This window comes from Macaca mulatta, chromosome 19 (genome assembly GCF_049350105.2).
Source record: "Macaca mulatta isolate MMU2019108-1 chromosome 19, T2T-MMU8v2.0, whole genome shotgun sequence".
Lineage (NCBI taxonomy): Eukaryota > Metazoa > Chordata > Mammalia > Primates > Cercopithecidae > Macaca > Macaca mulatta.
In genome coordinates this window covers 10,216,878-10,239,748 of record NC_133424.1, presented here as the reverse complement: position 1 = coordinate 10,239,748, position 22,871 = coordinate 10,216,878, and the positions used below count along the sequence as shown (strand labels likewise).

Genomic DNA, 22,871 nt, shown 5'->3' with positions numbered 1-22,871 from the left:
GGTGATGTGCCAGCCTGGTCTCGAACTCCTGACCTTAGGTGATGTGCCAGCCTTGGCCTTCCAAAGTGCTGGGATTACAGGTGTGAGCCACCACGCCTGAAGCCATGTTAATTTCTACTGAAATTTTGTCATATTCTCCTTGAATATTCTGTTACCTGAAGACTAAATTTTAAATTTAGGCCGGGTGCGGTGGCTTATGCCTGTAATCCCAGCACTTTGGGAGGCTGAGGTGGGCTGATCACGAGTTAAGGAGATCAAGACCATCCTGGCTAACACGGTGAAACCCTGTCTCTACTAAAAATACAAAAAAAAAATTAGCTGGGTGTGGTGGCGGGCGCCTGTAGTCCCAGCTACCCGGGAGGCTGAGGCAGGAGAATGGCGGGAACCTGGGAGGCGGAGCTTGCAGTGAACCAAGATCTCGCCACTGCACTCCAGCCTAGGCAACAGAGAGAGACTGAGTCTCCAAAAAAGAAAAAAAAAATTTATATATATATATATATAAATTTAACCTTTAGGAACATATATAAGATAGAAAAGAGAAGTAAATGGTTGGTTTATATAAATACATGCTTAGAAACTAACATGTATACATAAAAATCAAAGAGAAAACTCGGGGCTGGATGTGGTGGCTCATGCCTGTAATCCCAGCACTTTCGGAGGCCGAGACTTGTGGATCACTTGAAGTCAGGGGTTTGAGACCAGTCTGGCCTACATGGTGAAACCCTGTCTCTACTGAAAATACAAAAATTAGTTGGGCGTGGTGGTGGGCACCTGTAATCCCAGCTACTTTGGAGGGTGAGGCAGGAGAATTGCTTGAATCTGGGAGGTGGAGGTTGCAGTGAGCTGAGATTGCGCCACTGTACTCCTGCTTGGGCAACAGAGAGAGATTCCGTCTCAAAAAAGCAAAAACACAAAACCTGCCAAACTGCTGAAGTTCTTGTCTGTCGTTGCTCTTGAAGTTATAGTTGATATCCATGGTTTTACTTTTTCAGTGAACATTTTTTGTATTTTCCTTGCCCTCATCCAGAAACTCAGCAGCTCTGGGTTCTGTACCTGATGGAATGACTCAAATCTTCATTGTGAGAGGATCTTGGTCCTCCATGTTCCTGCCTTTTTTCTATTGTAATTTTTTGTTAATCTTTCTAAGTGGTATGGAAGTGCTAGGAGGTTCTAGATGTCTTCCTTTTCGCCTCAGTTGTACAGCAGTACCCCAGTTTCCCTTTGGTAATTGAGATTAATCCCTTCAGTTAATAGATTATTCCCTCTCACCTCCTTATTTTTCTTTTTCTTCTTGGTTTAATGGATATGAAACTCATAAGGGCCAGATGTTCATCTCACTTTCCAATGTGTTGGGACCAAATAGTTGCCCCTTGGGAAGCATTCCCCATTATGGACTCAGATCTCCAAATTACACTGCTCTACATTGCTGGGATTGGAAGCAAAATTTTTGTCATGGAGCTAATTCTGCCTTCACCCATCAATTCCTGAGCCTGTTTGTTCTGACTGGTGAGATAGTAGCATCTAATGATCTCTGATTCAGAGCATACACTGTGTCTTGTGAAACAGAATCCTATTCTTTCAGAGGTTGTCTCCCAGTTGGCCCTGTATCTGAATTTTCAGTAAGCCATTTCACCTTTCATTTAGACTAGCTGCTTCTGAGTGATGGGGTGTGTGGGTGAGACCAGTTGATGATAGGGACATGTTCCCACTGTTGCACTTCCTTTGCAGTGAAATGGGTTCCTCGATGAAAGACAGTATTGTGTGAATGCTGTGACTACAGTGAAAGCATTTTGTGAGTGCATGGATGGTGCATTGTATAGGCAGAAGCCTAGTGGATTTGCCTCTGGCCTATACAAATCTGTCTCTATACAAATCCTATATGGATTTGCCTCTCTACTTAGTAGTTAGGCTTCTGGCAAATCCATATCCAGAACATGAGTCTGTTCCAGTGAGGATGAATCTTAGTCACCGTCATGATAGGAGTGGTCCAGTGTAATCATCTTGCCACCAGATGGCTCCCCTGGTCACTGGTCACTCTAGAAATTAATGCCCTTGGTTCAAGACTAACCTGGGCAACATGGTGAAACCCCATCTCTACAAAAACAAAAAATCAAACCACGCTCCCCAAAAGCCCCCCAAATTAGCCAGGCTTGGTGATATATACCTGTAGTCCCATCTACTCAGGAGCATGAGGCAGAAAGATTGCTTGAGCCCAGGAGATTGAGGCTGTAGTGAGCTGTGATCATGCCACTGCACTCTGGCCTGGGTGACAGAGTGAGACCCTGTCCCCCTCCCCCCAAAAAGAAAAGAAAAAAGAAATTAATGCCCTTATATATTCAGTTTTGGTTTTTGCTTTTAGCAGATTAAGCACCTAGCAGTAGCGTTAGCTGCATCAGTTTTGGTCAATGGAAGTCCATACTGTTGAGCCATAGTAGCCTTTATCCCTGTTTTTATGGCCATCTTATTCAAGGGCCTATGGAGCAAACATTGGGGTGGCAGGGGAAAGCAATTGACTTCTATATAGAGTATCATTTTGTCCAGCTGATTATTAAGAGTCTTATTTCTAGTGGATTGCCTTTGCTGGACATTTATTTACGTGGGACACAAATATCTTCACAGCCCATGTCCTTTAAGAGAGATCTATCCATGTATGTATTTCTAGACTTACCAGTCTTGTTCCATATACATCCTTGGCCATTCAGTGAAACCATTAGCAACTGCTCATGGATCATTGTTTACGTGTCCTTCTGGCCATGTCCTCCAGACCCAGATAGTCAAATATACTGTGAGAAGTTCTGCCACTGGGATGCCATTCTTATCTGAAAGATATTACAGTCTTTTGGCATCATTGTTCAGCTGAGCTGTTGTGTTTGCGCTCCCACTTTTGGATGGTGCTAGCATATTGTGCAGACACATCTGTAAACAAGCCTTGTCTCAGATAGGCATAAGAAATACCTCAGGAAGCCACAGGCATGGATTGAGGGAAATGAGGCAGTGCGAATGGAGCTTGTGTTGAGTCTTTGCCATTTGTTGATGCAGTTTACTTGTACTCGCTGAAACTTCTAGAGCTCAGTGTCTTCTGTGCCATTTCCATTTGTTGAAAGATTGCTGCTGTATTTGCCCCAGACTTGGGGTTTTGTGGGTCAGACAACCTCAAGTTCATGGTAGATAGCTCAGGCCACTTGGTCACTTGATGTACCATGTACAACTTATATGTTGAACCCAGTGGTAATTATTTACTCAAAAGGAGACTAGTTTCCTGCAGAAGAAGGAATATATTTATTCTGAACTACTGCTGTGATTTTCCTACTGGTGCTTGCTAGAGGCTTCCAGCAACTGTTATTTACTATGGATACTTTGAGTATCATTGTATTTGGTGGATTATTTTGACCAAGTGATTACAAATCTTGTACTGCAGCCTGAGCTTGGTGCACTGCAATCACTTGGTGTTCACTCACTTGTAAGCATTATGACCAACTCTGTAGATGGGTTGAAGCACATTGAAATGTGGTATATGCTGTCTAAAGAATTTTATTTTATTTACTTTTAGTTTTTTAGACGGAGTCTTGCTCTGTCGCCCAGGCTGGAGCGCAGTGGTGCAGTCTCAGCTCACTGCAGCCTCTGCCTCCCGGATCCAAGTGATTCTCCTGCCTCAGCCTCCTGAGTGGCTGAGACTACAGACGTGTGCCACCACGCCCAGCTAATTTTTTGTATTTTTAGTAGAGATGGGGTTTCACCATGTTAGCCAGGATAATCTCAATCTCCTGACCTCGTGATCTGCCCACTTCGGCCTCCCAAAGTGCTGGGATTACAGGCGTGAGCCACTGTGCCTGGCCAAGAATCATATAGGTCTGCCAAGTGTTGCACCTAATTTTGGGGAGCATTGATTAGGAGTGACACCTTGGAGGGGATATCTTGATATAGTCTAGACAACTGAACCCTCAAATCTTTGTTGATTGGATGGGGCATGGTGGCTCAGGCCTGTAACTCTTACACTTCGGGAGGCCGAGGCAGGCAGATTGCTTGAGGCCAGGGATTCAAGACCAGCCTGGCCAAGGTAGTAAGATCCCATCTCTACCAAAAAAAGGTTAAAAGAAAAAAAAAATTACCTGGCGTGGTAGTATACACCTGTCATCCCAGATGCTTGGGAGGCTGAGGTGGATCACTTGAGCTTAGGAGGTGGAGGTTATGGTGAGTCATGATCACACCACTGCACTCCAGCCTGGGCAACAGAGCAAGACGCTGTCTCAACAAAACAAAGCAAAACCAACTTTGTTGATTTAGCTGGCTCTTGAATCTCCCATCCTCTACTTTGTAGCCTGTAAAGGTATCCAAACTATTTACTGTTTCCTGTTCATGGGATCTAATATACAAAATGTTATCAATGTGATGGAGTGTTGCAAAGTTTTGTGTAATATCAAAACCTCTGAAGACTCTATTTTGATGGAAAACAGGAGAATTGATATAAGTTATGATAGTCCCCCGTAATTCTCCAAAGTCCATGTGACTTCTGCACAATCCTGAGTGGTGTGTTACCTAGGTCTGGTGATTTGATGAGAGGCTGTGAATCTCTCCTGTGGTGACTCTTATCAGGTTTTTGGCCATTAGACTTGAGATTTCTTGTTACATAGATCAAGCAATATTCCAAGACTCACATTGGCAAACTATGGCTAGTCTTCAACGTGTTTTTGTAAATTATAATTGGAACAGAACAACCATATTCATCTGTTTACATATTTTCTGAGGCTTCTTTCATACTATAAGGGCAGAGTTGAGTATTTGTAACAGAGACTGTGGCTCACAAAGTATAACATTTATTATATGTCGCATTACAACAAGATTTATTAATCCCTGTTGTAGTAGGGTGCTTACCGGTTTCATCCTAGGGACGGAATGTGATCAGTTTGCTAACATCAATGATCTCTGCAGGCCAAAGCATTCCAATTATTGGTACATTCAGTGTGCCCTTGACATTCGATGTAGCCTCGTTGTCTTGGATAGTTAAGTGCTACCCACTTGATTTTTGGCACTCAAGGTTGTCATCATCCCCATTGAAACAGGGAACTCATCTCAGTGATTGTATCTCCTATAGTCTTAACAAATGTATAAAAGAGAATAAACAGAACTTTTCAAGAATGGAGGTACTCCCTTCAGTTACCTATTTCTGAATGGCTTTGTGAAGAGGGTGTCTTCTGGGCCCTCAATGTAGGTTGAAGAAGGGAAGCTGTGCAGATCACATGTGATAAATCCAGTGCAACCTTCCTGTGTGTCCAGGATTCCTTCCTTTGTGTTAGCCAGGGAAGCTCTTACATATTAACCCATTTAGCTAGGTCATGAGTACAAGTTTCAGTCATCTAACCAGTTTAGCTATTAGAATCATGCTGTGGTCCATTAGCTAATATGTAAAATTCAAAATGTCTAGTAAGTACCTGTATTAGGCTATTCTCACATTGCTATAAAGAAATACATGAGACTGGGTAATTTATAAAGAAGTTCCCAGCCGCCCAACTGTCTGGGAAGTAAAGAGCGCCTCTACCTAGCCGCTGCCCCATCTGGCAAGTGATGAGTGCCTCTGCCCGTTGCCCCACTGTCTGGAAAGTGAGGAGCCTCTCCGTCTGGCTGTTCACCTTCTGGGAAGTGAGGAGCGCCTCTGCCCAGCCGCCGCCCTGTCTGGGAAGTGAGGAGCACCTCTGCCTGGCTGCGCCCTGTCTGGGAAGTGAGAAGCACCTCTGCCTGGCCGCCACCCAGTCTAGGAAGTGAGGAGTGACTCTGCCTGGTCACTGCACCATCTAGGAAGTGAGGAGTGCCTCTGCCCGGCTGCCCCGCCATCTGGGAAGCGAGGAGCACTTCTGCCCGGCCGCCCCACTGTCTGGGAAGTGAGGAGCGCCTCTGTCGAGCTACTGTGCAACCCTCTAAGTGTGAAGTGGTAGCCTTGTGTGTGATCTTTCTGCCCTCCCCAAGTTTGCATTTTCAACATTAAAGTTTATTTTTTTAATTAAAAGTTTTAAATTGCAGAATGAAAAAGAAAGTTTAATTGGCTCATAGTTCTGCAGGCTGTACAGGAAGCATAGTGACTTCTCCATCTGGGGAGGCCTCTGGAAGCTTTCAGTCATGGCAGAGGGTGAAGCAGAAGTAGGTACATCTTATATGGCAGGAGCTAGGAGCAAGGGAGAATGATGGGAGGTGCTGTACACTTTTAAATGGCCAGTTCATGAGAACAGTATGAAAGGAGATGGTGCTAAACCATTCATGAGAAATCTGCCCCCATGATCCTGTCATCTCTCACCAGACCTCACCTCCAGTACTGGGGACTGCCGTTCGACATTAGATTTGGTGGGGACACAGATCCAAACCATATCAGTGTTCCATATCAGTGAATTTGGGCCTATCTAATGTTACATTTTAACCTTCTTGATCTAATACCCTTAGAATCCGTCCCATATATGTTCCCTTGTTTTCTTGTGATACGTTATCAGAGTTGGAATTTTTTTGTTGTGTGAGCTTTTTTCTCATGCATTATGTTGTATATCTTTGCCCCTGGATTTTGGACTAGTTAAGACTCTAGTGATAAAAATAAGTGATTATGGTGTGGGTCTTGAGGAGAATATATATTACCTTCCAAGGTATCTGGACCAAATGAGATTGTCACAAATTTCAAGCAGAAGGCTTTCTCCTCAGAAACCAAAAGGCAAGCTATATCCCTGATAAGGGAGGCTCAAAGTGTCTTAGGTTGTGTTAGTCTCTTTTTTGTTGCTATGATATAATACCTGAGTAATTTATAAAGAAAAGAGGTTTCTTTGGCTCAGGATTCTAGTGACTGGAAAGTCCAAGAGCATGGCCCCAGCATCTCTCCTGCTTCTGATGAGGCTCACATGCTGCAGCAAAACATGGTGGAGAGGCAGAAGAGGAAGCAGGCTTGTGCAAAAGGGACCAAACACAAACAGCAGCCTTGCTTTATAACAATTAGCTCCTGTGGGCACTAATCCAGTTCTGTGTGAGCTAAAATTCACTTCTGCCTGACAGCATTAATCAGTTTATGTAGGCTCTACCCCCATGACCCAAACATCTCATTAGGCCCCTTCTCCCAGTGCTGTGATATTGAGGACCAAGCCTCAATAGGAGTTGTGATGGGGACAGACCACATCCAAATCATAACAGGGGTTTAAGATCATGTCTTTCATCTGGATCCAACCAGATGTCTTCATTCCAGGTTCCATATTGTCATTCTTCCCTGAATACATTATACATTTTTAAAAATTCGTATTTTCTTGATGCCTTAGCATTCTAACAAGCAGGCTGTGAACTCCCTGCTCAAGTGACAAGATGTACCAGTATGATAAGGTACTTATGCTATAGGTTCTTCTGTTGGCCCTCCCCTGACTATGACCTAGTAACATTCAAATGCACCAATGCTATCTAATGCCTTTTGCTTTAGTACTATACCTCAAGCCCCAGTAAAGGCAATTGCCCTCAAGGGAGGCTTCTCTCTCAGCTCCCTACCTGCTTTTCAGAGCCTCCTGCTTTGGTCCTCCTCCACCATGGCCCCCTGCATGGCATGGCATGCCTCCCTCTCTAGGATCTATGAGTGTAATAAATCCTTTAATTTCATGAGCCTCTCCAAGTGTAATTGCAAGAGTGTGTTGGAGGGATCCTGAAAGATCCCACAAAAGTGACTTAGTGCCCCATTTACAACACAGTTGGCGAAAAGGATGAGATCACTTTGAACTGGGGTGGAAAGTCTCTTGTAAGTGCCCTTTGACCTTTCGTGGCTTGCTGATTGTATAAGTAAAACGCTTATTACTCTAGAAATGCTTGTTCCTCAGTGCTGAGAAGAACTAGCGCTCAGACAAAGAATTTTCTCAGCAAGGCAATTTTGCTTTCTGCAGAAAGGGTGCTCCTCACAGACGGAACAATGGTGAGAGGACACACAAACGAAGGAGGGAAGCAATTTTTATCCCTTATGGAGCTTTTCCCTGCTACTGTGTCCTGTCTTTATTGGCTGGAGCTGGACTGCACAATCTAAGCTAAACCTGACTGGCTAATAACGTAAAACTTTCCTAAAGGTAAAGGCAAGGGAGAACAAAGGAAAAGAGGAAGTTGCTTATGAAAAGACTTAGAGAAGTAATAACATTTCCAAATAAGGAAGGGGCATAAGCTGTGAGTTGGGACATGCCTGAGCATGTCTAGAACAAATATCTTGGTTAAAGTACAAGGACATAGAATGTACTCATTCCCTTATATCTAATGGCTACATAGGATAGGGCCTAACAAAGAGTTATTAGCACAAAGAAAGGAGGCGTGAAGGAAGTTAATCTTTAAAAGAAACTGTTATTTCTTTTTTGTTTTTTGAGACAGAGTCTCACTCTTGTTGCCCAGGCTAGAGTACGGTGGCATGATCTCGGCTCACTGCAACCTCCACCTCCTGGGTTCAAGTGATTCTCCTGCCTCAGTCTCCCAAGTATCTGGGATTACAGGCGCCTGCCACCACACTTGGCTCATTTTTGTGTATTTACTAGAGACGGGGTTTTGCCATATTGACCAGGCTGGTTTAGAACTCCTGACCTCAGGTTGTAGCAGGATGAGCCGCAGACAAAACCCCTCAGACACCGAGTTTTGGAAGGAAGGGCTTTATTCAGCTGGGAGCATCGGCAAGCTACCATCTTAAAATCCGAGCTCCCTCAGTGCACAATTTCTATCCCTTTTAAGGGCTCACAACACTAAAGATTTCATATGAAAGGGTCGTGATTGATTGAGCAATCTAGCGGGTACGTGACAGGGGCTTCATGCACTGGTAGTCAGAGTGAAACAAAACAGAGCAGGGAGTTTCACAGTGTTCTTCCACACAGTGTCTGTAATCTGTAGATAACATCGGTTGCTAAGTCATGAGTTGATTTTTAACTACTAGGTTCAGGCCAGGCAGGCCCAAGCCTGGTTTTGGGTCTGGTTTTGGGTCTGGTGTCTGGTGCTGGGCTGCCTGCCTTTGGTTTCACTTCCTTGTTTCTTCTTAAAACAGGTACTGAGTATAAAACAATATAAAACGATATGAGAGGGTCTCGCTCTTCCCTCAAGGTGATCCACCTGCCTCAGCCTCCGAAAGTGCTGGGATTACAGGCATGAGCCACGGCACCCTGCCTAAAAGAAAATATTATTTCTAACACTTATGATTTATTCTTTAACAAGAAGGGAAACTTTGAAGAGGAACTTTACTTTCCACTCGGTACCATTTGGGAAGGCTGCCTGTCTTGTTGAAGTTTATGTGTATTGCTGTGCCATGCTTTGTGTTGTCCCTTCCAAGTGTTGGCCTGGAGTCTTTGTCATGAAGTTTGGAGCCTGTGCTAGTACCAGTGATGCACCCCAGGATACTGCTTACCAACCATGATCCCAGGAAGAGGGGTGATTATACTGTTATTCTCCAGGATCTGGAGTCATTTGTTCATGTGAATTGGGCATTTCTTAGCACACATACAAGTGACTGATTTGAAGAAGGGACCCTGGCAATAGAATTGCGCTCCTCTTTTGTATATTTGCACCAACTACACCTTGCTAAGTGCCTCCTATGTTGCGATGCTATTCTGGTTTAGTGCTGATGCTCCCTGCCCCTGCCAGGTCCATGGGTTATGGCAGATGCCTTTCATGGAGAATGGGAGCTCAATGTTTTTTAAAAAAATGAATGGAAGGAGTACTTGATCCCTCTCCCCCTAAGATACTTGAGCATGTTTCTCAACTTATTTAAGGTTACAAATCTTTTGGGGCTGGGCTTGGTGGCTCATGCCTGTAATCCCAGTACTTTGGGAGATCGAGGCAGGCGGATCACTTGAGGTCAGGAGTTCAAGACCAGTGTGGCCAACATGGCAAAACCCTGTCTCTACAAAAATACAAAAATTAGCTGGGTGTGGTAGTGCACGCCTGTCATCCCAGCTACTAGGGAGACTGAGGCATGAGAATTGCTTGAACCTGGGAGGTGGAGGTTGCAGTGAGCTGAGATCACACTATTGCCCTCTAGCCTAGGGACAGAGTGAGACTTTGTCTCAAAAAAAAAAAAAAAAATCTTTTGGTTAATGTTCTTCAGCACCTTTTTTTTTTTTTCTTCTTTTTGAGATGTAGTCTTGCTCTGTCGTCCAGGCTGGAGTGCAGTGGTGTGGTCTCATCCTTTTTCTGCATCTGTTGACAAGATCATATGGTTCTTTTTTTTTTTTTTTTTTTTTTTTGAGACGGAGTCTTGCTCTGTCACCCAGGCTGGAGTGCAGTGGCCGGATCTCAGCTCACTGCAAGCTCCGCCTCCCGGGTTTACGCTATTCTCCTGCCTCAGCCTCCCGAGTAGCTGGGACTACAGGCGCCCGCCACCGCGCCTGGCTAGTTTTTTGTATTTTTAGTAGAGACGGGGTTTCACCGTGTTAGCCAGGATGGTCTCGATCTCCTGACCTCGTGATCCGCCCGCCTCGGCCTCCCAAAGTGCTGGGATTACAGGCTTGAGCCACCGCGCCCGGCCGATCATATGGTTCTTATACTTAATTCTGTTAATGTGGTACTAACCACATTGATTTGCATATGTTGAACCGTCCATGCATTCCAGGGGTAAATCCTACTTGACCATTATGAATGATAATTTTTTTTTTTTTTTTTTTTTGAGACGGAGTCTCGCTCTGTAGCCCAGGCTGGAGTGCAGTGGCCGGATCTCAGCTGACTGCAAGCTCCGCCTCCCGGGTTCACGCCATTCTCCGGCCTCAGCCTCCCGAGTAGCTGGGACTACAGGCGCTGCCACCTCGCCCGGCTATTTTTTGTATTTCTTAGTAGAGACGGGGTTTCACCGTGTTAGCCAGGATGGTCTCGATCTCCTGACCTCGTGATCCGCCCATCTCGGCCTCCCAAAGTGCTGGGATTACAGGCTTGAGCCACCGCGCCCGGCCATGAATGATAATTTTAATGTACTGTTGAATTCAGCTTGCTAGTATTTTGTTGAGGATTTTTGCATCTGTATACATTCGAGATATTGGCCTGTAAGTTTCTTTGTAGTATCCTTCTTCAGTTTTTTGGACTAATTTCAGAAGGATTGGTTTAGATATTCTTAGATGTCTTATGTAATTCAACCACGAAGCAGTCAAGTCCTTTTGGTGTGTGTTTGATGGGAGGTTTTTAGTTAGTGATTCGGTCTCCTTCTTCATTATTGGTCTGTTCAGATTTTCTCCTTTTTAGTATTTAGTGTTTGGTAGGTTGTGTGTGTCTAGAAATTTGTACATCTCTGCTAGGTTATCCAGTTTGTTGGCATGTAATTGTTCCAAGTAGTCTCACAATCCTTCATATTTCTGTAGTTAACAGTTGTAATGTTTCCTCTCTCATATCTGATTTTGAGTGTTCTTTTTTAATTTCTTTTTGAGAAAAGGTCTTGCTCTTGCCTGTGCTGGAGTGCAGTGCTGCAATCATGGCTCGCTGCAGCCTTGACCTCCTGGTCTCAAGTGATCCTCCCACCTCAGCCTCCTGAGTAGCTAGGACTATAGATTTGTGCTACCATGCCTACTTGGCTTGCTTGCTTTTCTTTCTTTCTTTCTTTCTTTCTTTCTTTCTTTCTTTCTTTCTTTCTTTCTTTCACTCATTCGTTTATTTTTATCATACTTTAAGTTCTAGGGTACATGCGCACAACATGCAGGTTTGTTACGTGTGTATACGTGTGCCATATTGGTTTGCTGCACCATTAACTCATCATTTACATTAGGTATTTCTCCTAATGCTATCCCTCCCCCATCCTCCCACCCCACAACAGGCTCCAGTGTGTGATGTTCCTCACCCTGTGTCCAAGTGTTCTCATTGTTCAATTCTCACCTATGAGTGAGAACATGAGGTGTTTGGTTTTCTGTCCTTGTGATAGTTTGCTGAGAATGATGGTTTCCAGCTGCATCCTTGTCCCTACAAAGGACATGAACTCATCCTTTTTTGTGGCTGCATTGTATTCCATGGTGTATATGTGCCACGTTTTCTTAATCCAGTCTATCATTGATGGACATTTGGGTTGGTTCCAAGTCTTTGCTATTGTGAATAGTGCCGCAATAAACATACGTGTACATGTGTGTTCATAGCATCATGATTTATAATCCTTTGGGTATATACCCAATAATGGGATGGCTGGGTCAAATGGTTTTTATAGTTCTAGATCCTTGAGGAATCGCCACACTGTCTTCCACAATGGTTGAACTAGTTTACAGTCCCACCAACAGTGTAGAAGTGTTCCTATTTCTCCACATCCTCTCCAGCACCTGTTGTTTCCTGACTTTTTAATGATTGCCGTTCTAACTGGTGTAAGATGGTATCTCATTGTGGTTTTAATTTGCATTTCTCTGATGACCTGTGATGATGAGCATTTTTTTCATGTATCTGTTGGCTGCATAAATGTCTTCTTTTGAAAAGTGTGTGTTCATATCCTTTGCCCACTTTTTGATGGAGTTGTTTGATTTTTTTTCTTGTAAATTTGTTTAAGTTCTTTGTAGATTCTGGATATTAGCCCTTTGTAAGATGGGTAGATTGCAAAACTTTTCTCCCCTTCTGTAGGTTGCCTGTTCACTCTGATGGTAGTTTCTTTTGCTGTGCAGAAGCTCTTTAGTTTAATTAGATCCCATTTGTCTATTTTGGCTTTTGTTGCCATTGCTTTTGGTGTTTTAGTCATGAAGTCCTTGCCCATGCCTGTGTCCTGAATGGTATTGCCTAAGTTTTCTTCTAGGGTTTTTATGGTTTTAGGTCTAACATTTAAGTCTTTAATCCATCTTGAATTAATTTTTGTATAAGGTGTAGGGAAGGGATCCAGTTTCAGCTTTCTACATATGGCTAGCAGATTTTCCCAGCACCATTTATTAGGTGCTGGGATAGGGAATCGTTTCCCCATTTCTTGTTTTTGTCAGGTTTGTCAAAGATCAGGTGGTTGTAGATGGGTGGTGGTATTTCTGAGGCCCTTTTTTTTTTTTTTTTTTGAGATAAGCTCTGGCTGTATTGCTCAGGTGGAGTGCAGTGGCATGATCTCGGCTCACTGCAGCCTCTCTCTCCTGGGCTCAAGCTATCCTTCTACCTCAGCCTCCTGAATGGCTGGGACTACAGGCATGCACTACCACACCCAATTAATTTTTGTATTTTTTGTAGAGAGGATTTTACTGTGTTGCCTAGGCTGGTCTCGGACTCCTGAGCTCAAGCAGTCTGCCCATCTTGGCCTCCCAAAATGGTGAGATTACAGGTGTGAGCCACCATGCCCAGCCCCAGCTATTTTTTAAAACATTTTTTGTATAGATAAGGACCTTGCTATGTTGCTCAGACTGGCCTTGAACTCCTGGGCTCAAGTGATCCTTTTACCTCAGCCTCCCAAAGTGCTGCGATTGCAGATGTGAACCACTGTGCCCAGCCTTTTTTTTTTCTCTTCATTCCTTAGTCTACCTAAAGGTTTGTTCATCTTTTCAGAAAACTTTTCAGTTCCTTTATTTTTTGTGTTGTTTTTCTAGTTTCGTTTATTTCAGTTCTGGTCTTTATTATTGCCTTCCTTCTACTAACTTTGAGCTTAGTTCTTGTTGTTCCTCTAAGTCCTCAAGGTACAGTGTTAGGGTGTTTACTTGTGATTTTCTTTTTTCATATAGGCATTTATTGCTATTAATTGCCCTCTTAAATCCTTTGCTTGTTCAGGTGTGTGTTACTTCATTTCCACTTATTTGTGAATTTTCTAATTTTCTTCCTATTATTGATTTCTATTTTCATACAGCTGTAGTCAGAAAAGATATTTGATATGGTTTTAACCTTCTTAAATTTGTTAAGACTTGCTTTGTTGTTGTTTTGTGGCCTAACATATGATCTATCTTGGATGATGTTCTGTGTGCACTTGAGAAGAATGTATTTTGCTGCTGTTGGATGGAATGTTCTGTGTATGTTGTTAGATTGTTTTGGTCTAAAGTGTAGTTCTAGTCTAATGTTTCTTCATTGATTTTCTGTCTGAATGGTCTGTTCATTGTTGAAAGTAAGAGTATTAAAGTCCCCCATTATTTTATCGCAATCTATCTCTGTCTTCAGATCTATTATTAATTTGCTTTATATATTTATGTACTCTGTTGTTGTTGGCATATGTAGTCATCCTTTGGAATCTATGGGGGATTTGTTTCAGGATAATCCCCCTTCCTGTAACCCCTCCCCCACCTATGGATACCAAAATTTAGGCGTGTTCAAGTCTCTTATAAAATGATGTTGTATTTGTTTGAAAATCATGTGCATCCTCTCATATACTTTAAAACATCTTTAGATTACTGTAATACTTAAAGTAAATGCTATGTAAATAGTTGTTTTGCTGTATTATTTGGGGAATAATGAGAAGGGAAAATATCTGCACATGCATAATACAGTTGGACCCATGCATTTTTTTTTTTCTGGATATTTTCAATCCATAGCAGGTTGAATCTACCCTAATAAGTGGAGATGTGGTACCCATGAATTCAGATGGCCAGTTGTATATTTATAACTATTCTTACCGATGAGTAGATCCCTTTATTATCATATAACGACCTTTGTGTCCTGTTATGGTTTTTGACTTAAAGTTTACTTTGTCTGATATAAGTAATACTTAACCTACCTGTCTTTTGGTTTCTGTCTGCGTGCAGTGTTTTTTTCCCTCGTCCTTTTGTTTCTAATTTATGTATGTCCTTAAGGGTGAAGTGAGTCCCTTGTAAACAACATATCATTTGTGTCTTTGTTTGTTTTTTTAATCCACTTGGCCATTCTGTCTTTGAATTGGACAATTTAGTATGTGTGCATTCAGGGTAATCGTTGTAGGTAAGTACCTACCTTGGAAAAAAAAAGCCCAGGCTGGAGTACAGTTGTGTGATCTTGGCGTGATCTTGGCTCACTGCAACTGTTGCCTGCCGGGTTCAAGCGATTCTCCTGCCTCGTTCAAGCGATTCTCATGCCTCAGCCTCCTGAGTAGCTGGGATTACAAGTGCCTGCCATCATGCCTGGCTGATTTTTGTATTTTTAGTAGAGACAAGGTTTCACCATGCTGACCATGGCTAGTCTTGAACTTCTGGCCTCAAGTGATCTGCCTGCCTCCACCTCCCAAAGTGCTGGGATTAGTGGCAACAGCCACTGCACCTGGCTCATTAAATTTTCTGGTTGTTTTTTTATATTCTTTGTTTCTTTGTCTGTTTTTGTGATTAATAATTTTCTCTACTGGTGTACTTTTGATTCTTTAATTTTTTTTATCTTGTGTGTCTGCTATACATTTTTGCTTTGTGCTTACCGTAAGACTTATATGAAACATCTTATAGCAGGATATTTTAAGCTGATAACTGTGATCACATAAAATAACTATACTTTTAACTCAACCTCTCCTCATTTTTTTTGATATCATAATTTACATTTTTTATATTGTATATCCCTTAACAAATTATTTTAGCTCTTACTGTTCCTAATACTTTTATCTCTTAACCTTCATAGTAAGGATATAATTCTTTTATAAACCACCATTATAGTGTTTGAGTATTCTGAATTTAACTAGGTGCTTATTTTTACCTCAGTTTTGCGCTTTGTTTTCTTGTTACTAATTAGCGTCCTTTTTTTATGCTTGAGAACTCCCTTTAGCATTTTTTGTTAGGTCTGGTGTTGATGAACTGCCTCTGCTTTTGTTTTTCTTTGAAAATCTTCATCTCTTTTCATTCCTGAAGGACAGCTTCGCTGGGTATGGTATTCCTCGTGAGCAGTTTTTTTTGTTTGTTTGTTTTTCCTGACAGCAGTTTATATATGTCATCCTCTTCTCTCCTGGCCTGTAAGGTCTTTGGTGACAGGTCTGCTCATAACCTTATTGGAACTCCTTCATATGTGATTTGTATCTTTTTTCATGTTTTCATGTTGCTTTCAAGATCCTCACTTTGCTTTTCAGTTTTGACTGTTTGAGTATATCTTAGGGTAGCCTTGTTTGGATTGAATGTGATTGGAGATGTTTGCCCTTCCTGAGTATGGATATTTATATATTTTCCTCAGTGTGGAAACATTGTTGTTGTTGTTTCTTTAAGTATGTGTTCCCTTTGTTTCTTTCTTATCTTCTTGCACTCCTGTAAATCAAAAATTTGCTTTTGATGATGCCCCTTGAATCCTGTAGTTTTTCTTCATTTTTGTTTTTTCTCCTTTGTGTATTTCTAAATAGTCTGTTTTCAAGTTCAAATAATTTTTTCTTTTCCTTCTCTACTATTGATGACCTCAACTGCATTTTTCATTTGATTTGTAAGAACCATAAAGGAAGGAAGGAATAAAAATACAAGCAGAAGTTTTAGGAAAAAGAGAACTCACAAATAATAAGAATAGATGATTTTCTGAGAAGACCCATCAATTAGTCAATGTAGGGCAGAGTCTGATTTTCCATTGCTGCTCTGCATGTTTTTTGCCCTCTTGCAGGAGCAGTGGGTAGAGCTCAGAACACTAACTTCAGTGTTTCTACTTGGAACCCTGTTGAAGCAACCAGAGTTGGAAATGAGTTCTGACTTGTTTGTAAAACCATGACATTCTGGTTCTAATTCTTTATATTCAAAAGTAGAATAGCACATTTTAAGCAAGCCAGATATCAATTCCCAGAGTCCTTTATATGGTGGTCGTTATAGGGGAGTAACAACCACCACAGAGGATTACACTTAGGGACAAACTTGACTGCATTCAAGTCCTGGTTCACCACTTCCTAAGTAGATGATATTAGAAGAGTCATTTGTGTTTTCTGAATTTAGATTTTTTTCAGCAGTAAATAGGGATATTGTTCAGATAAGTGAGCATATATATACATGTATATGTATATGCACATATATGTGTATATATATGTAATGTCTAACATAGACCCTAGTAAATGCAGTTGGTGTTATTAATACTCATTTTATACAGTACATATACCATTTCTAGTGGGTTTCACACATATCACCAGCAGTAAAGATTTAATATAAGGTATTTAATGACATAAGTAATGCTTGTTGATTAATGATTGATGTCTACATGAGTTCAGATACTCTATATAAAGAGGAATAGATTGCCAGTTAGCCACTTAGATTTATAAGCTACCCTGACATGTCCTTGGAATTACAAAAAAGCATGTCCAGACATATTTCACTGCCAGCCTCACAGGATAGAAGCCATGGATTTGTCCTATGGTTTTTCCAAAAATCTGCTTTAGGTACCCATATTAGTCTGTTCTTGCTGCTGTGAAAAAATACATAAGACTGGATAATTATAAAGAAAAGAGGTTTAATTGACTCAGAGTTCCACATGGCTGGGGAGGCCTCAGGAAACTTACATCAATGGCAGAAGGCACCTCTTCACTGAGTGGCAGGAGAGAGAATGGGTGCAAGCCGGGGAAATGCCAGATACTTATAAAACCATCAAATTGGCTGGGTGTGGTTGCTCACATCTGTAATCCCAGCACTTTGAGAGGCTGAGGCAGGTGGATCATGAGGTCAGGAGTTTGGAACCAGCCTGACCAACATGGTGTGAAACCCTGTATCTACTAAAAATACAAAAGTTAGCCAGGTGTGGTGGCATGTGCCTGTAATCCCAGGAGGCTGAGGCAGGAGAATTGCTTGAACCTGGGAGGCGGAGGTTGCAGTGAGCTGAGATCACGCCATTGCACTCCAGCCTGGGTGACAGAGCAAGACTCCGTTTCAAAACAAAAAACAAAAAACAAAAAAAAATCCACCATTAGATCTTGTGAGACTCGCTCATTATCATGAAAATAGCATGGGGGAAGCTGCCCCCATGATTCAGTTACCTCCACCTGGTTCTGCCCTTGACATGTGGGGATTATTACAATTCAAGATGAGATTTGGGTGGGGACACAGAGCCACCCCCATATCAGTACCCCATACAGAATATAGAGTCCAGTGCTCTAGGCCTTAGTATTCACGCTAGTAGTTCCTTTCTGAGGTGTTGAAGTGGGCCAGAGAAGGCTATTGTGTGAGTTAGCCCCCTTATGTGTGTGCTTTGAGAATAGGTGCTGCATAATCTCATTTGTGAGTTATATCACCATGGGCACAAAAAGACATTTCTCGTCTTAAGTTTCTTTATCTGGCCGGGCGCAGTGGCTCACGCCTATAATCCCAGCACTTTGGGAGGCCAAAGTGGGCAGATCACGAGGTCAGGAGATCGAGACCATCCTGGGTAACATGGTGAAACCCCGTCTCTACTAAAACTATAAAAAATTAGCCAGTTGTGGCGGCAGGCACCTGTAGTTCCAGCTACTTGGGAGGCTGAGGCAGGAGAATGGCGTGAACCCAGGAGTTTGCAGTGAGCCAAGATCATGCCACTGCACTCCAGCCTGGGTGACAAGAGCGAGACCCTGTCTCCAAAAAAAAAAAAAGTTTATTTACCTGTACAATGAGGATATTATACTTTTACTTACGACAGCTTGGCTCACAATTCCTTTTTCTTGCTCTAGGTGAGACAGAACTGCAGTGGCATTTTATGAATGTAGTGTATATTTGTGTGAGTTTATATGAATTATAAGAGAATTTAGAACCAGGATGGAATAACTTCCATGCATGTGAATGTTGGAACTGTGATTATGTCTGGTTCTTACGCCTTCTTTCTCTTCCAGGAGGTCTTCTTTATAGGAACCCAGTCTGCCTTCATGAAGAAGAGACAGAGGCAGAAAGGAAGATGGCTTACTTCTTGACAAATTGTTATCAGGTATGCAGAAAGTGTATACTTTCACAAAATGACATACGTGCATCACCAGGTAAACACATTTCCTTCTAGGCAGATGTGTCTCCAGAGCTTCTTTAAGTAAATAAAGACTCACTCAAGCACTGAGTCACTTGTGGAATTTCCCCAGGGAGTGGAGGTTCTCATACTGGTAATCCTTGAAAAACATTTCAGCATTTCAGTAATTGTTAATTAATTTCGTCCCTTATGGTGCCAGATATATGTTTCTTATTTTGCTGAGTGGTCTGGCAGATGGAAAGGAAGATGAAAGCATCCTTTACTCAAAGGCTAATCCTGGCCAGGTGCAGTGGCTCATACCTGTAATCTCAGCACTTTGGGAGGCTGAGAAGTGGCATTATCGCTTGATCTTAGGAATTTGAGACCAGCCTGGGCACATAGTGAGACATCGTCTCTACAAAATAAATAAATAAATAGCCAGGCATGGTGGTGCATGGCTATAGTCCTAGCTACTTACTGAGCCCAGTAAGTCAAGGCTGCAGTGAGCTATGATCACACCACTGTACTCCAGCCTGTGTGACAGAGCAAGACCCTGCTTCCAAAAAAAAAAAGGCTAATCATTCATCACTGTTTATCAAGTATATGATGCAGTGTACTTTGGGGTATCTTTTAGTAGAGGGAAATAAGATGAGAAAGCACTCACAGTCTGCTCGTGATGAGAAGTTCATGTTTGAGATGTGCCATTAAAGCCATACAACTGGAATTGATAAGTAGTGAATGAGCAAGGATAGAGAGAGGAATACCTGAGATTCACCTGGAATTATTAAGCTTTGGGTAGATAATGAGAGACCTCGCAACTCTTTACAGGCATTGGGGTCTGTTAACTGATTCTTCAGTGAACATTGGTTCATCTGTTACTGCACTGCATGTTACAAACATGATCTGTTACTTGGCTGAAGTCAGCATGTATGTGATGGTTTAGGACTTGCTGATCTTTGAGGATACGGCTGTGGACTTCACCCAGGAGGAGTGGACTTTACTGGACCCAGTTCAGAGAAACTTATACAGAGATGTGATGCTGGAGAATTATGAGAACATGGCCAAAGTAGGTAAGACTGCCATCATTTTATGTAGCCTCTTAGGGAAGAGATATACATTGAGTACTTGCCGTGTTCCAGAATTGGTTTGTTCAACACTGAATTCACCAGAGACGTTGTCCCTGCCATAATAAGTCTTAATTACTGTGGTCGTTTTCAAAGTGTGGTCCGGTTTCAACAGCATCACTGTTACTCCCTTAGAAATGTACAGTCTTAGTCTCTGCCTTTGACCTACTGAATCAGAAACTCTCCACTTGGATTGTCATCTGTGTTTTAACTATCCTTCCACATCAATTTGACACACTATAATATTAAGAATCACTGGTGTAGTTTTATTCTCCAAGTATACAGGATTTGTTTGTTTCACTTTATTTGTTTTTTTTCTTCATTCAGGAGTTTGACAACATACCTTATTTCTGTGACTGAAAGGTTATTGCTTTGTAAATGTGTACATAAGCATGGATTTGCATTTCAGAGGTTAGAGATAGCCAATTTTTGGGACACAGAAAGAAGAGATATTTTCAGTTTTAGTCCATTTGAAATAATTTCACTGCTTTCTCTAAGAACTATAGTTCTATAATGTAAGGTTTATCATCTCTTGCATGAGCCTCTTCCATTAATTTTTTTTTTGAGATGGAATTTTGCTCTTGATGCCCAGGATGGAATGCAGTGGCATTATCTCGACTCACTGCAACCTCTGCCTCCCAGGTTCAAGCGATTCTCCTGCCTCAGCCCCCCAAGTAGCTGGGATTATAGGCACACACCATCACACCCAGCTAATTTTTGTATTTTTAGTAGAGACGGGGGTTTCACCATCTTAGGCTGGTCTCGAACTCCTGACCTCAGGTAATCCACCCACTTCAGCCTCCCAAAGTGCTGGGATTACAGGCATGAGCCACTGTGCCTGGCCTGCCTTCCATTAATGTATCATTTCTTCTTGTAAAGGATTTCAGCTCCTTAAACCCAGTGTGATCTCTTGGTTGGAAGAAGAAGAGTTGAGGACCTTGCAGCAAGGAGTTCTCCAAGGTGAGTATTTGTGAAGAATAACCTTGGTCAGTGAGAAGTTCAGTATGGTTGGAAGCTGTGTTAGTCTGTTCTTGTGTTGCAAGAAAGAAATACCTGAGACTAGGTAATTTATAAAGAAAATAGGTTTATTTTGGCTCATGATTCTGCAGGCTCTACAGAAAGCATGGTTCTGACATCTGCTTCAGGTGAGAGCCTCAGAAACCTTACAATCATGGCAGAAGGCAAAGGAGGAGCCCACAAATTACATGATGAGAAAGGGGGTAAAAGAGAAGTTGGGGGTGGTGTCACAGTCTTTTAAACCAGCAGTCCCCAACTTTTTTTGGCATCAGGGACCAGTTTCTTGGAAGACAATTTTTCCACAGACCGGGTGGCAGGGAGATGGTTTCAGGGTGATTCAGGTGCATTACATTTATTGTGCACTTTATTTCTACTATTATTACACTGTAATAAATAAAGAAATAATGATACAACTCACCATAATGTAGAATCAATGGGAACCCTGAGGTTGTTTTCCTGTAACCAGATGGTCCCATTTGGGGATCTGGGGGTGATGGGAGACAGCGACAGATCATCAGGCATTAGATTCTCAAAAGGAGCACGCAAGCTAAATCCCTCGCATGCACAGTTCATGATAGAGTTTGCTTTTCTATGAGAATCTAATGCTGCTGCTGATCTGACAAGAAGTGGAGCTCAGGAGGCAATTGGGATGGAGAACAGCTATAAATACAAATGAAACTTCACTTGCTCCCCTGCCACTCACCTCCTGTGGTGTGGCCTGGTTCTGGTCCATGGCCCCGGAGTTGGAGACTCCTGTTTTAAACTACCAGGTCTCACATGAGCTCAGAACAAGAACTCACTTATTACTCTGAGGATGTCGCTAAGCCATTCATGAAGGATCTGCCCCCATGATCCAAGCATCTCCCACCAGGCTCCACCTCCAGTATTTGGTGTTACATTTCCATATGAGATTTGGAGGGAACTAACATCCAAACCATCAGAAACATAATGAGGGAACTTTTCAAGATGCACCTTCTCTCACAAGATTAAGGCCATTTATCTCAGAAGTTAGAAAATATTCAATTTCTGATACTCTTTAAATTTCCGTCTATTCCAACTTTGTATGATCTTATGAAACTATATATTTTGTTTTTCAAGTTCTTTGCTTTGAACTATGGCCTTGGCCCAGATCTTTCCTACTGTTCTGATAACATTTTCTGTTTGACATTAGTTTTAAATTTAAATGAGTCAATTTGTAGCAAATTAGCTAAAATTTTGACCCTTTATTCTTATTGCCAAATTTTTGACATGGTCTAAATGTTTAAATTTAACTTTCTTTTTTTTCTTATTATTTTAAAAACAAATATGAATGAGGCCTATAATTTTTAACTCTTTCATTTTACCTTTTTTTTTTTAAACCCTCAGTTTATGTTTTTGTTTATTTTCAGACCGGGCAATGAAACATCAAACCAGTGTTTCAGCACTGCAGCAGGATTTTTGGAAAATACAAATTTCTAATGGGATACAAACGGTAATGTTAAGAAAGGGTATTTCTTATTTTTCACACTCAGAATATTGATACTTCCAATGTATGTAGAAAATAAGCATAAAAGATAATTGAGAGAAATAGCATTCACTCAAGAGGGAGCAATGTCTCTGGAGAGATATTCTGATAATGATGAATTTGGGGAGATCCAAACTTAGTGTGAAAGTTGTATCCTTCTAAAATTGGAGTAACGATACCAACAAAGACTTATTTTCTTGTAGTTAGACCTGTCTCTCTTGTTCCTTAAAGCAAATACAGACCCTAGTTGAATTTTCCCTAGAAAGTCATACCTGTCATATTGGTGAGGAATTACCCTGAAAATTATCTCAGTATTTTTGTAGTTATGAATTAATGTTCATTTTCCTGGTGCCAACCATGTATTTATTTTTCTGGGTGCCAGGACAGATGGCAAGGGGTTTGAAAGTGTTCTGTTCTTAAGGAATTTTTCCATGTCATCATTTATCAAGTGTTTGTCATGTGCTCAGGAGTATATTGCAGTAGAGAGGAATCAAATGAGAAAAGCTCCCAGTCTAGTTGTGGTTGACAAGTTTATGTCTAAGAGG

General features: G+C 41.8%; 1 protein-coding gene across 2 annotated transcripts in view; it reads left to right on the top strand.

Annotated features, from left to right (window-relative positions):
- Window positions 1-22,871, top strand: part of ZNF560 (zinc finger protein 560) — a 58,006-nt gene that overhangs the window by 29,342 nt on the left and 5,793 nt on the right. For both annotated transcript variants that reach the window (XM_077977129.1, XM_015122783.3), the window contains exons 3-6: window positions 18,578-18,669; window positions 19,625-19,751; window positions 20,685-20,765; window positions 22,211-22,293. In XM_077977129.1, coding sequence (XP_077833255.1) covers window positions 18,640-18,669; window positions 19,625-19,751; window positions 20,685-20,765; window positions 22,211-22,293 — 321 coding nt within the window. In that variant the 5' untranslated portion in view covers window positions 18,578-18,639. The remainder of the gene's footprint in view (window positions 1-18,577; window positions 18,670-19,624; window positions 19,752-20,684; window positions 20,766-22,210; window positions 22,294-22,871) is intronic.